Source organism: Drosophila bipectinata, chromosome 2L (genome assembly GCF_030179905.1).
Source record: "Drosophila bipectinata strain 14024-0381.07 chromosome 2L, DbipHiC1v2, whole genome shotgun sequence".
In the NCBI taxonomy this organism is placed as follows: Eukaryota; Metazoa; Arthropoda; class Insecta; order Diptera; family Drosophilidae; genus Drosophila; species Drosophila bipectinata.
The window spans coordinates 16,352,723-16,364,253 of NC_091736.1; the positions used below are offsets into that span (position 1 = coordinate 16,352,723).

Below are 11,531 nucleotides of genomic sequence, written 5' to 3' on the forward strand. Positions count from 1 at the left end.
TGTTCTCAAGTTCTATTCATTAAACAAAACTAATGTTGCTACAAATTTTGTGAAATTTAAGCGGCTTTGGTTTGCAAGGACATGAGTCACCCTTTGAATGTGGCGTTGCCACATCAGTCTAAAAATTAAAAGTACCATCACTAGATATCTTCAACTAACGATTCCAGCTGACTTCTTTCTACTTTTATATTTAAGAACTGGAAAAAATCGAAGAATAAGATTCCAGAGCTCTTCAAGAACAAGGATTAACTACAAATTAAATAAATATCCTTCAATCGTTGTTAATATACTCCCAAAAAGGCGGAAAATAGTCCCATATTACCAAGAAGTATTAGTAACGACTTCTGATAAATGGTATTTTGAAAACTATCAAAACCAAAATGCTGCGCCAGGAAAACTTGGCTGCCAACTTCTGTGGTCTGCTCGCCACCCAGGGATACACAGGTAAACCAAATATATTAAAGAATCTATTTAGAAATAAAAAAAATCTCTTTATGAGCAGAAAAGGCAAACGAATGGAGAATTCTGGGCCAGGAACAGGATGGCTCCCTGCTCACCTCGTGGGTTTTTGAGTACTTGGGCGAGGATCAACGGAAGGAGACTTGCATCGGCCATTTCCATGCTACTAAGAAGCAGCTCCGCCTGCTCTGGACTCTGCCCAAATGCTGTGAGATTGTCCAGGCCAGCATTAATAGCAGTGTGACACTGCTGTCCTTTGTGGAGAAAACGGAGGGCAAGTTCTATCAGGCTTTTGTGGTAGAAGTGCGTAGCTCTGAGGGCGGAACGGCCACACCCCTTAATCCAGAGCCCACCTCCCGTCAGACGATGACGCAGTTTTTGTGGCGTGGAGAGAGTGCCACGCGTACCTGCTGGCAGGATAAGTTACTGGTGCTAACTCATGAGGAGTGTAAGTGTCTGGATTGTTTTTTGGTGAAATAAGCTTGTAAAGTATTTAAATTATTATTATAGCCATTAAACAGTACACCTGCGTGGTGAAGCAGAGCTCCACGACTTCACAAACGGAAGGCAGCGCCTGGCGATTGGATACCAGCATACTCACTTACGAAACCCTGGCCAAGAACTTTAGCTGGGCGCAGTGGGACGCAGAAGCACAGGCCCTGTACTATATTCATCTAAAGCCAAAGGCCAAGAGCCTTAGTCTCTTGGACGAACGGGAGGAAGCTGGGGAACCGGCAAAGCCCATACTCAGCCCCACTCTGTCAGCTTTTCAGTTTAATGAGAAGCAGCCTACTGAAACGGTGGTATGTATTTGTTTCAGATTTAATATAACTTCTTTTACATGATTTTCTGTTCTTTTAGCTTAATATACCTCTCAACTTGCCAAAGTTGCCCAACGGCTCTAAGGAGGAAACCCCTAGCTATGATGACGACGCGGTCCCATTGCGTGTCCATGACAGCTCCTTGAATCTCATTATTCTGGCGGACAGTTCGGGCATGTTCTTCGTATGCCACTACTACCTTTACCAGCCCATGCAGTCGGAGCAGAAGGGCGTGCACTTTGCCTACTCGGTGACCCTGCTGCACCATGGCTGCGTGGTCCACTGCGTCATGCCTGGAGTCCCTTGGACCAAAGCTCGTCTGCTGAGGCCCACATTTGCATTGCATGGCCAACACCATTTGTTGGTATCGTCAGCGTTTTTTGTGCATCTACTGGATGTGGGGCTGCAGCACGAACCCATTTGCCATATAGTGTGTGCTGCCCACAACCGAAGCCCTGATCTAACGCAGCTGGTTCCATTGAGGAAGTGGGGATCTCTGGCCTACGATGCGGCCACCTTGGACCTGGTCTCGTTGACAGTGTCTAAGTCACATTTGATTGAGGCTTTCCGAAGCGATAACTCTTTGGATAACAGGATCAGTATTATTCACTACTTCCTGCTGCATTCCAACGACATGGACGTACTGGCCGAGCTGTTGAATAGCATCCTGGAAAGGCCACTCTCTCTGGACACCGTGGCTCTGCTTAAGGAGGCTCTCGTGGCGGGAAGTTATGCGGCTGCGGTTCGTGGATTACCGGATGATGCAAAATCCCTAATGAGGCTACTGCCCTTGACCACCGCAATAGCTTCGCGACCAATCCATGCCCGAGTGGCTGATATCAGTGTGGGGCTTTCGCACGAAACCCTGCATAATACCAGCATGATGCTCCTGTCGCCGCAGCAGCGTCTCTCTCCATACCGCACGGACATTTGGACCAGGTTGTGGGACCTGCTTAACGAGTCCTCCAAGCAGGAGCAGCCACGATTCAGCGCCGAGCAGGTCACCGAAAAGTTGATCTTCAGTCTAGCCTGTTATCAGCCGGAGGCTCTTTCCCGCTGTACCACACCACTTTCACCAGATGCTGGTACTGGCGGCGGTTTCGGGGACTATAGCAGTGGCAGTGCTTTTCCTTTCAGCAACGAGGTCCTGCCCTTCCTCGAACTAGAGGGCTGCACTGCCAGCAAGCAGGAGCATGTCATCTCGGTGGTTAGTACTTGAGATTATTGAAGTTTTCTAAGATGTGATCGTTTTTAAACTTTTCCAACAGTACCTGCGAGAGTTGAGCGTCCATTTAGTGAAGCATTCTTCAAAACCCAACACTGGGTTTCGTTGGCTGAAGGAGACTTTCTTCGAGCGCTCCCAGGCTCCGGCTCATGTCCATGCTGTGGCCTCCCAGTTCGTTTCTGCCCAGTTGGAACTGTCCCGGGCTCTTTGCTCTCTGGTGTGCAGAGCTGCCGGACTTGATGCTCGCCTGGAGATTCTGCGAGGCTTCCAATTAATGTGGGTTTATATTTAGAGCTAATCTTGCAAAGCATTTGGGCTCATGTTATTATAATTGCAGTGACAAAATGGCCGCCAATCAGCAGCATACACTTTTCCTGATCTTGGAGCGCTATTGCTTGGCCGTGGAGTCCATTGCCTTTCCGTTGCCCGAAGGCTTCTCTTCGTTCTTCACATACTTGGGCTATAGGTCCCTGAGCTTTGATATGTTTCTGCAGTATGTGGAAAATCACGTTTTTGAGCTGCAGGTGGATGTAATGAAAGCTATTGTTTATGGTTAGTCTTTTAATCCTCAACTTATGAGAGCCTAATAACTGTGACCCTGTTTCCCTGTAGATATCGAGGACACTCCACTGGGAACGGAACGAAAACTTTCGCTTTTATCGGCTCTCCCCAAGCAGCGGGCTCAGCGCCTTTTGAAATGCTGGCAACATCCGGATAGCTTGATGATTCGTGGTCGGGAGCATGCGACAAACATTCTTTCGGGCCAGCAGCAGGAATCCTCGCATCAGCAGAGACCCACGACGACCATCAATCAATCGCGAAACAATGCTCGGAGTGGTGAGGCTTAAACTTCTACAAATGATTACACTTTTCATTTTCACACCGCACACATCTCATTCAGCTTTGGGAAAGACAAACACAATGGTCTGTCATTCGTTGCTTTTAGTTTTTCTGGTTATTATTGTAACCACAGCTGCCCTGAGCATATCGAGCTTCTTGCTCCGCCAACGTCCGCACACTTGGTAGCCCCCATACCCCACGGTTGACTGGTAAGCAACGCTGATCAGTGTTTGCCCGTCCTTGTCTCATATGCACAGCTTGTTTCTTTTTATTGTGGAATAAATTGAGTTCTATATCAGATACTAATAAATATTTTCAATTTCTAGATTTAACTGCTGAAGCCCTAACTCCTTTGGACTCTTTTCTGGATCTGTTGACGGCCAAGGCCAGTTTGAACGAGTTGGATTATAATCTGCTTATAGAAACTACTCTGAGCTCCATTGAGCAGCTAAAAGTGGAGAATTAATGTGCTTGTACTTAGTATAAAATAAGTATTAAATGTAATAATTCGTATTACTTAAAGGCCAAAGTATAGTGTCAAAATATCAACCATTCCGGTTAGATTCTGTAAGGAAAGGTATATAATTTATTAGGTATATTATATTATTTGTTTTGTGTGTCAAAGACTTGTTTACATGTGCAGCTTGTATTTTTAATTTGTTAAATGTTAAATGCTTAATTTACATTCCATGTTAATGTAATTCGAGGGATAAATGTATGTAATTTATTTATTTATTTATTTGTGGAACAATATATCTATATGGCTATATGGCTGACCATTCACTGAATAAATCAAGTGTTTTTTTTTGGCTGGGTGCTGTTCATTATATCATATCCTCCTGTGGCAACAAAAAAACACTATTGATATGAACTTAATTATTCGTGTCATTTTAAAATTATATATTTAAAAATTATATATAATCTTTATAATAGGTTAGTTGTTTGTTCTGCTAAAAATGCTCCAATTTTGTCCATTATTTTGAACATTTCCAGTTCAAAATAAGCAGTATTATGCAGTTGTCGACATTTTTCCTACCTTTGGGAGTAATATTCTATATCGTATTCTGCGTAATTTTCTTAAATTTTATTTGTTTTTACAATTAAACGTGTAATCTTTACAGAATGCTGTTGTCTTCAAGTTTTCGAATTTTGTGTGCAAAAGTCACAACGAATCGTGGTTTATTTTCCACAACTGCCGTCTGAAAGCTGTCAGTAGAGAAAGAATTCTTCTCAATATGAACGGGACTATACTGCATGAGGCCCGTAGTATTCAACTGCATATCAAGATTTGGAAAAAGGCCAATGGATTTAAGCCCTTTCTGCTGGACTCTACCATTGATGCGTGCCGATTTTTGAAATCTTCCTATGATCCGTTTGCAAAAATAGTCTATAATATCTTCAAGGACTTTTCAAATATTAATCACACCTGTCCGTATGTGGTATGATTAGTATTGAACCAAAAATTTGATGATTCTTATAATTTACTATCAACTACAGGGACCGCAAATCGTCACGGACTTTTACCTCAGACCGGAACTATTACTCTTGCCCTTTCCCTCAGGCGAGTTTTTGCTGTCCATGCAGTGGTTTTTCTATAAGAAACCCCAGTTCGATACGAATGTTACTTTCATCTTCATGGAGGACCTGTTGAAAAGAAACTAGGAGTACTATTTTAAATAATTTAAGCGTGTGCATATATGCCGGATATGATTTAGTAGTTTTTTTAATTAAAGTGCTATTTTAAGCGTGAACATTCACAGTAATATTTATATTTTATTGTGGAACCATTAAAAATCAATAACGTTTTATAATAATGGGAGAGTTGATTTCTTATCTGTCATTGAATTCATCGGAAGCCACTCCCTATGAAATAAAATTTTGCATTTCCAATTATTTCGCAATAAACCAAAAACAGTGTTTTTGGGGCAGTACCATGAACTTGGCCAATAGACTTTATATTCTCGGGATTTTTCTGGTTATTCCCTTAGTAGTTAAGGTAAGAATAAGCTTCTATTTAAGTTTTCCAATGATTTCTGATAAACTTACATTGAATCCTGGAAAAATTTATAGTACTTCTAGAATCTAGATTAAAGATGCTGGCAGACTGTATCTTAATACCCTCCTCCAAGATGATCCACGATGTTCGGCGATTAAACCATTAATGTTAAAAATACTGTCTATCTTTTAGAAATATGTAAATGGGTTATTAACTGCACACTTTATTAATTATACTCATAGTTTATTTTATCAGTTTTCTAAATCGCATTTAGTATATGTTTTATAAGCTATTAGTGCTTTACATTAGCTCCCATTTATGCTCCAAATATTCAATTACTGCGATGTAAATTCATAAATGATTTCGTTATAATTGCTGGGCAATTAATTTTATAAAACTGGGAATACTGGCCTTAGGGCTTTACTTATTTTAATTTCAATCATTTTAAAGTCAACCGTAATCCAAGCAGGAATATGCACTCTTCGATTGTGTTTCCATATTTTTGGATAATCATCTTTGTTTATATCGGCGACATTGTAATCTTGGTAAATATAAATTAAGAATTTATTAAAAGAAACAAACTTTGCAGGAAGCGGAAGTCTTCAGGTTCTCGAATGTCGTATGCCATAGCTATAACGAGTCCTGGGTCCTGTTCGACACTTGTCGCTTAAAAGCCGTCAGCAGGGAGAGGGTTTTACTTAATATTAAAACGAATATTTTACATCCGACTAATGATATTAAGCTTCATGTCAAGATGTGGAAAAAGGCTAGTGGCTTTAAGCCATGGTTACTGGACTCCACCGTTGATTGCTGCCGATATATGAAGAAGTCCTACAACCCTTTTGCCAACATAGTCTTCAACATCTACAAGGACTTTTCCAACTTAAATCACTCCTGTCCGTACGTGGTAGGTTTCTATTAAAAAACCAGAGACTTGACCATTATTATTTTATTTTAACAGGGCTTACAAATTGTGAAGGACTTTTACCTTCGATCTGAACTCCTTCGATTGCCAATACCTTCTGGGGAATATTTGATATCGATGCAGTGGTTTTTCTATAAAATGCTACAGTTTGACACCAACGTTACTTTTCTTTATTTGGAGGATCTTATTAAAAGATATTAGTGCCTCTATATGTAAAATTGCTAAATCATAAATCTCATAAAATTTTCTCCAGGATTTACTTGTTGCACGATCCTTGCTTTTTCGATTATTTTAATTCACACTTACTATTCAGCACGATTACTACTCAGCACGATAGACATCAAGTTGTTTTCTTCTTTTGAAATATTGAATAATAAAATCTAGAAGAATCTTTGACAATGGTCATCCGATGTCCTTTCAATCTGCATCAAAATCTGGAAACAAAATATTTTTTAGATTTTTTGTCAAATTTTCTGGAGGATGCCCTTCATTTCATAAATGGGGAAAATGCGCGGAGGCACAATATGGCCCACAGCGATGGCTATATCTTTGCCAATAGTCATATGATTCTTGAGCCGAATACCTTAAACGATTTGTGGTCCAATTACCTTTCAATCCTCATAAAAATCTAGAGTCAAAATATTTTTTAGATTTTTTGTAAAATTTTCTGGAGGATACCCTTCAAAAATGGGGAAAATGCATAGAGGCACAATATGGCCCACAGCGATGGCTATTTCTTTGCCAATAGTCATCCGATTCTTGAGTGGAATACCTTAAACGATTTGTGGTCCAATTACCTTTAAATCTGCATCAAAATCTAGAAACAAACATTTTTTTTTGAATTTGGAAAAATTTGACCCCCTTTGGAAAATGAGAAAGCCCTGAAGACAAGTGACCCTCCGTAGGGGCTCTAACTTCGCTAATTCATGTACGATTCTTAAATTTTATATCTCAAATTATTTATATTTAAGTTTCCTATCAAAACACTAGCTTCAAAATTTGATAACATCCTTAAGATAGTTATTTTTCCAATTTGTTGACGTCCTTTCGAAGCCTAAATAAATTATAAGCCTAAATAAATAATAAAGTAAATTATGCATATAAATGCACCTCTTACACCTATTACAATATATAATAATAGATGGTGCACCTCTATATATAGGTATAATAGGTGGTGCACCTCTATATATACATAGGTATTATATATATATATTATATATAGGTATATTATATATATATTATATATATATTATATGCACCTATTATATATAATGCACCTCTTATACGTAGTAATTCGATATATTTCGTTTGACTATTTGCGTTGGTAATGCGTAATTATTATCGTCTAATTTTCAGTATATTAGCTAATCGAAATGACAATTAACTCATACTTACCAACTGAATTTTTGTGATTGTTAGCTGGAGTTTCATTTTCTTCAGTCATTTTACAATAAACCGGGAGCTAAAGTAGGAATATGAAATTTTCGGTTGTGATTAACCTTTTTTGGATAAATATTTTCTATTCTACATTCAAAAATGTAAATTGGTTAATAAGATTTAGACTAGTAACTCTTATAATTGAACAAATGCACAGGAAGCGGTTGTCTTCAAGTTTTCAAATCTCGTCTGCAAAAGTTACAACGAATCTTGGGTAATTTTTAACAACTGCCGCCTAAAAGCTGTCAGCAGGGAGAGGATATTACTTAATGCGAATGCTACTCTTGTATATCCGACTAACGATATTGGACTTCATATAAAGATGTGGAAAAAAGAAAGTGGCTTTAAGCCATGGTTACTGGACTCTACCATCGACTGTTGCCGATTTATGAAAAAGACCTACAATCCTTTTGCCAATATAGTCTTCAATATCTACAAGGAGTTTTCCAACTTTAACCACACCTGTCCATACGAGGTAAGTTATTTCTATAAATATTAAAGACTTTAACACAGTTCATATTTCCAGGGCATACAAGTTGTTAAGGACTTTTACCTTCGATCGGAACTCCTTCGACTGCCGATACCGTCCGGGGAATATATGCTCTCAATGAATTGGTATTTCTACAAAAATCTGCAGGCCAATACAAATATTACCTTTGTCTTTTTGGAAGATCTTATAAATAGAGATTAGCGTCGGTTTTTAGATTATTTCCGAAAGAAACGATTTATAAAGTTGTCTCAGGACACTTAATCTTATCTTTTCATGGTCTTTTTTATTTCTCTTGTTTTTTATTTAACCGATTTGTTACAACTTGATGGCTCGGATTGCAGAAACTACAATGGCAAAGGTTATTAACATAAAATTTATAAATAGGTACTCTTTAGATTGTTTTTAATTATTTATAATCTTTTTCATCACTATTACCAATAATTAATTTTTGATTCATGAATAACGACAGCGTTTTCCAATGGCTGAGCGAATTAATTTTAGGCAATGGATATTCTTTTATATTTCGTAACTTTTGCCATTTTAAATCATTTTAAAATCAACTGCGAGCTTCGTTTTATAAATATCTAAATGTCTAAGGCTAAACTGTTTAATTTTTTTGCGACACTTTTGATTTTTTCCATCACTTTTAATGTGAGTTTGGAATAAATAATATTTTATTGTTCTAATATTTGATTTTTTAAGGATGCGATTGTCTTTAAGTTTTCGAATGCCGTCTGCAAAAGTTACAACGAGTCTTGGGTGGTTTTTAATAAATGCAGACTTAAAGCCATCAGTAGGGATAAAATAGTGCTCAATGTTTATACAATGGTCCTCTATCCGTCCAGTAGTATCGATGTCCGTCTCAAGTTGTGGAAAAGGGAGAGTGGATTTAAGCCATTTTTGCTGGATTCCACGGTCGATGCCTGTCGATTTATGAAGAAGGCCTACAATCCGTTTGTGGGCTTGGTCTATACGATATTCCGTGATTTTTCAAATCTAAATCATTCCTGTCCGTATGTGGTGAGTTTACTTTAGTTTTTTTTTAAAGGGAATAATATTTGTATTATTGCTAATCTTTATTAGGGCCTTCAAATTGTCAAGGACTTTTACTTACGCCCTGAACTGGTACGATTGCCCTTTCCTTCTGGGGAGTATTTATTGTCGATGCAGTGGTATTTCTATAAAAGGATCCAGTTTGACATTAATGTGACCTATGTCTACTTGGAAGATCTTTTACATAGAACCTGAAGTCAAAACAATATTTTATAAAATCCAAATATATAGTTTATTTAATTGTTCGTATTCAAATTTTAAATAAATAAAAGCTAATATAGAACACCTGTATATTAAAACCTCATCGTTGTAATGCAGACCTTACCAACTTTTGCTCTTGTTGGAACCACAAACCATGATTGATTTATTATTATACCCTTGCAGAGGGTATTATAATTTTGTCCAAAAGTGTGCAACGCAGTGAAGGAGACATCTCCGACCCTATAAAGTATATATATTCTTGATCAGGATCACCTCCTAAGTTGATATGAGCATGTCCGTCTGTCCGTCTGTCCGTCTGTCCGTCTGTCCGTCTGTCCGTCTGTCTGTCTGTCTGTTTCTACGCGAACTAGTCTCTCAGTTTTAAAGCTATCGACTTGAAACTTTGCACACACCCTTCTTTCCTTTGCACGCAGTATATAAGTCGGAACGGCCCGGATCGGCCGACTATATCCTATAGCTGCCATATAACTGATTGATCGGAAATGGTATAACTTCGGTGTTTTTAGAGTTAGAGAGTTCAAATTTCATATGAGAGCTATTTTTGGCAAAATAATATGACATGCCAAATTTCATAAGGATCGGCCGACTATATCCTATAGCTGCCATATAACTGAACGATCGGAAATGACCCAACTTTCGTGTTTTTGATGATAGAAAGCTGGCACTTGGTACACATTCTATTTTTGGTCAGTTAATCCGACCTACAAAGTTTCATTAGGATCGGTTGACTATATCTTATAGCTGACATATAACTGAACGATCGGAAATGGTATTTGGTAGAAATATTAAATTTCGTATTTTTGAAGATAGAAGCTTGGGACTTTTTTTTAGATTTTTTATTGTAATTAATTGGTTTTATTATGATGTAATCATAAGGATCGGCCAACTATATCCGATGTTTGCGCTATATATTCGGTTTTAGCTGCAAGGGTATATCAACTTCGGCTCCGCCCGAAGTTAGCTTTGCTTTCTTGTTTTTAATGTTTAATTCACCGAGATAATGTAAATTTGATAATAACGACATTATAATCACAGTCAATTATTAGTTCCTATTGAAAATCTCTTCTCCAAACTATAATTTGGTTACTTCTAGTCATTTTTAAATCGACCGCGCGATCAGAAGTGTCATGCAGCTTCGAACTTTTTTTCAACTTGCTGGGTCAATTTTAATTTTTTGTATTGTTTTCAATGTAAGTTTGATAATTTTATTTTTAGTTATTTATAAAGCTAATTAATGCATTAATTTGACAGAATGCGGTGGACTTTAAGTTTTCTAATTTCGTGTGTAAAAGTTACAACGAATCTTGGGTCATTTTCCACAACTGCCGCCTTAAAGCCGTCAGCAGGGAAAGAAATATCCTCAATATGAATGCGACAATACTGCATCCGGTTAATGAAATTTCAGTGCGTGTTAAGGTATGGAAAAGAGCTTCTGGGTTCAAGCCCTTTTTAATGGACACTACCATCGATGCTTGTCGTTTTGTGAAATCATCCTACGATCCTGTTGGCAAAATAATCTACAATATCTTCAAGGACTTTTCGAATATTAATCACACTTGTCCTTATGTGGTAAGTTGTTTAAAAGAAATAAAACTAAGTCTCTTAATTTATTTTTTTCAGGGACCACAAATTGTAAAGGATTTTTACCTCCGATCTGAACTTTTACGGCTGCCCTTTCCTTCGGGAGATTATTTGCTATCGATGCAGTGGTACTTCTACAAAAGACTCGTGTTTGATACGAATGTTACTTATATTTTTATGGAGGATCTATTGAAACGAACCTAGGATCATAATATACTTTTTGAATGCATGGAACTAATCTGAAAAAATTATTATTTTTTAATTATTAAATATTTTGAAGAGGTTACAGTCCACATTTTCCCCTCTCGAACAGAACCCGCACCACGGATGAAACTGTTATACCAAACATGAGTTCCACTTCTTTGTGGTTCGTATGTACTTATTAAACAAAAAATAAACAGAAAATACGAAGTTTGTTCGGGTTCCGAACACAAAACCATTCGGGTGGGTTGCATTTCATGTGGATTCCAAGATAAGAGTTT

General features: G+C 37.9%; 6 protein-coding genes across 8 annotated transcripts; all 6 read left to right on the forward strand.

The window, feature by feature from the left end:
• The first annotated feature begins 70 nt into the window (after positions 1–70).
• pigeon (protein) lies at positions 71–4,101 on the forward strand. Of its 3 annotated transcripts, XM_070277207.1 has the most exons (9): positions 73–444; positions 503–907; positions 970–1,262; positions 1,321–2,487; positions 2,549–2,781; positions 2,843–3,057; positions 3,118–3,342; positions 3,407–3,429; positions 3,672–3,804. In XM_070277207.1, exons 1-9 carry the CDS (start codon positions 381–383, stop codon positions 3,675–3,677), a joined length of 2,631 nt encoding a protein of 876 aa, XP_070133308.1. In that variant the 5' UTR covers positions 73–380; the 3' UTR covers positions 3,678–3,804. The 3 variants fall into 3 exon arrangements, with proteins under 3 accessions (XP_017089824.2, XP_070133308.1, XP_017089823.2); XM_017234335.3 differs by lacking the exon at positions 3,672–3,804 and having other exon boundaries at positions 71–444; positions 3,407–3,564; XM_017234334.3 differs by lacking the exon at positions 3,407–3,429 and having other exon boundaries at positions 77–444; positions 3,672–4,101.
• A 372-nt stretch (positions 4,102–4,473) lies between these two features.
• Positions 4,474–5,007, forward strand: LOC138925759 (uncharacterized). Its single transcript, XM_070277020.1, has 2 exons — positions 4,474–4,784; positions 4,843–5,007. The coding sequence occupies exons 1-2, from the start codon at positions 4,581–4,583 to the stop codon at positions 5,005–5,007; spliced, it is 369 nt and encodes a 122-aa protein (XP_070133121.1). The 5' UTR covers positions 4,474–4,580.
• Positions 5,008–5,814: 807 nt separating this feature from the next.
• LOC108120576 (uncharacterized) lies at positions 5,815–6,467 on the forward strand. The gene is made up of 3 exons (XM_070277021.1): positions 5,815–5,877; positions 5,931–6,248; positions 6,303–6,467. The coding sequence occupies exons 1-3, from the start codon at positions 5,815–5,817 to the stop codon at positions 6,465–6,467; spliced, it is 546 nt and encodes a 181-aa protein (XP_070133122.1).
• Positions 6,468–7,788: 1,321 nt separating this feature from the next.
• Positions 7,789–8,394, forward strand: LOC108120575 (uncharacterized). Its single transcript, XM_043213907.2, has 2 exons — positions 7,789–8,178; positions 8,230–8,394. The coding sequence occupies exons 1-2, from the start codon at positions 8,026–8,028 to the stop codon at positions 8,392–8,394; spliced, it is 318 nt and encodes a 105-aa protein (XP_043069842.2). The 5' UTR covers positions 7,789–8,025.
• Positions 8,395–8,905: 511 nt separating this feature from the next.
• On the forward strand, positions 8,906–9,441 carry LOC108120574 (uncharacterized). Its single transcript, XM_043213906.2, has 2 exons — positions 8,906–9,213; positions 9,277–9,441. The coding sequence occupies exons 1-2, from the start codon at positions 9,019–9,021 to the stop codon at positions 9,439–9,441; spliced, it is 360 nt and encodes a 119-aa protein (XP_043069841.2). The 5' UTR covers positions 8,906–9,018.
• Positions 9,442–10,812: 1,371 nt separating this feature from the next.
• Positions 10,813–11,253, forward strand: LOC108120573 (uncharacterized). The gene is made up of 2 exons (XM_017234299.3): positions 10,813–11,037; positions 11,089–11,253. The coding sequence occupies exons 1-2, from the start codon at positions 10,834–10,836 to the stop codon at positions 11,251–11,253; spliced, it is 369 nt and encodes a 122-aa protein (XP_017089788.3). The 5' UTR covers positions 10,813–10,833.
• Positions 11,254–11,531: the final 278 nt, after the last annotated feature.

What these genes read in the sequence shown, in the direction of transcription:
- pigeon (XM_017234334.3), top strand. Translation starts at nt 381, where the DNA reads ATGCTGCGCCAGGAAAACTTGGCTGCCAACTTCTGTGGTCTGCTCGCC. An exon ending in CTGCGAGGCTTCCAATTAAT is followed by an intron (nt 2,782 to 2,842) that starts GTGGGTTTATAT and finishes TTATAATTGCAG; the next exon opens with TGACAAAATGGCCGCCAATC. An exon ending in AATGAAAGCTATTGTTTATG is followed by an intron (nt 3,058 to 3,117) that starts GTTAGTCTTTTA and finishes GTTTCCCTGTAG; the next exon opens with ATATCGAGGACACTCCACTG.
- LOC138925759 (XM_070277020.1), top strand. Translation starts at nt 4,581, where the DNA reads ATGAACGGGACTATACTGCATGAGGCCCGTAGTATTCAACTGCATATC. An exon ending in ATCACACCTGTCCGTATGTG is followed by an intron (nt 4,785 to 4,842) that starts GTATGATTAGTA and finishes TATCAACTACAG; the next exon opens with GGACCGCAAATCGTCACGGA.
- LOC108120576 (XM_070277021.1), top strand. Translation starts at nt 5,815, where the DNA reads ATGCACTCTTCGATTGTGTTTCCATATTTTTGGATAATCATCTTTGTT. An exon ending in TTGTTTATATCGGCGACATT is followed by an intron (nt 5,878 to 5,930) that starts GTAATCTTGGTA and finishes CAAACTTTGCAG; the next exon opens with GAAGCGGAAGTCTTCAGGTT. An exon ending in ATCACTCCTGTCCGTACGTG is followed by an intron (nt 6,249 to 6,302) that starts GTAGGTTTCTAT and finishes TTATTTTAACAG; the next exon opens with GGCTTACAAATTGTGAAGGA.
- LOC108120575 (XM_043213907.2), top strand. Translation starts at nt 8,026, where the DNA reads ATGTGGAAAAAAGAAAGTGGCTTTAAGCCATGGTTACTGGACTCTACC. An exon ending in ACCACACCTGTCCATACGAG is followed by an intron (nt 8,179 to 8,229) that starts GTAAGTTATTTC and finishes TCATATTTCCAG; the next exon opens with GGCATACAAGTTGTTAAGGA.
- LOC108120574 (XM_043213906.2), top strand. Translation starts at nt 9,019, where the DNA reads ATGGTCCTCTATCCGTCCAGTAGTATCGATGTCCGTCTCAAGTTGTGG. An exon ending in ATCATTCCTGTCCGTATGTG is followed by an intron (nt 9,214 to 9,276) that starts GTGAGTTTACTT and finishes AATCTTTATTAG; the next exon opens with GGCCTTCAAATTGTCAAGGA.
- LOC108120573 (XM_017234299.3), top strand. Translation starts at nt 10,834, where the DNA reads ATGAATGCGACAATACTGCATCCGGTTAATGAAATTTCAGTGCGTGTT. An exon ending in ATCACACTTGTCCTTATGTG is followed by an intron (nt 11,038 to 11,088) that starts GTAAGTTGTTTA and finishes TATTTTTTTCAG; the next exon opens with GGACCACAAATTGTAAAGGA.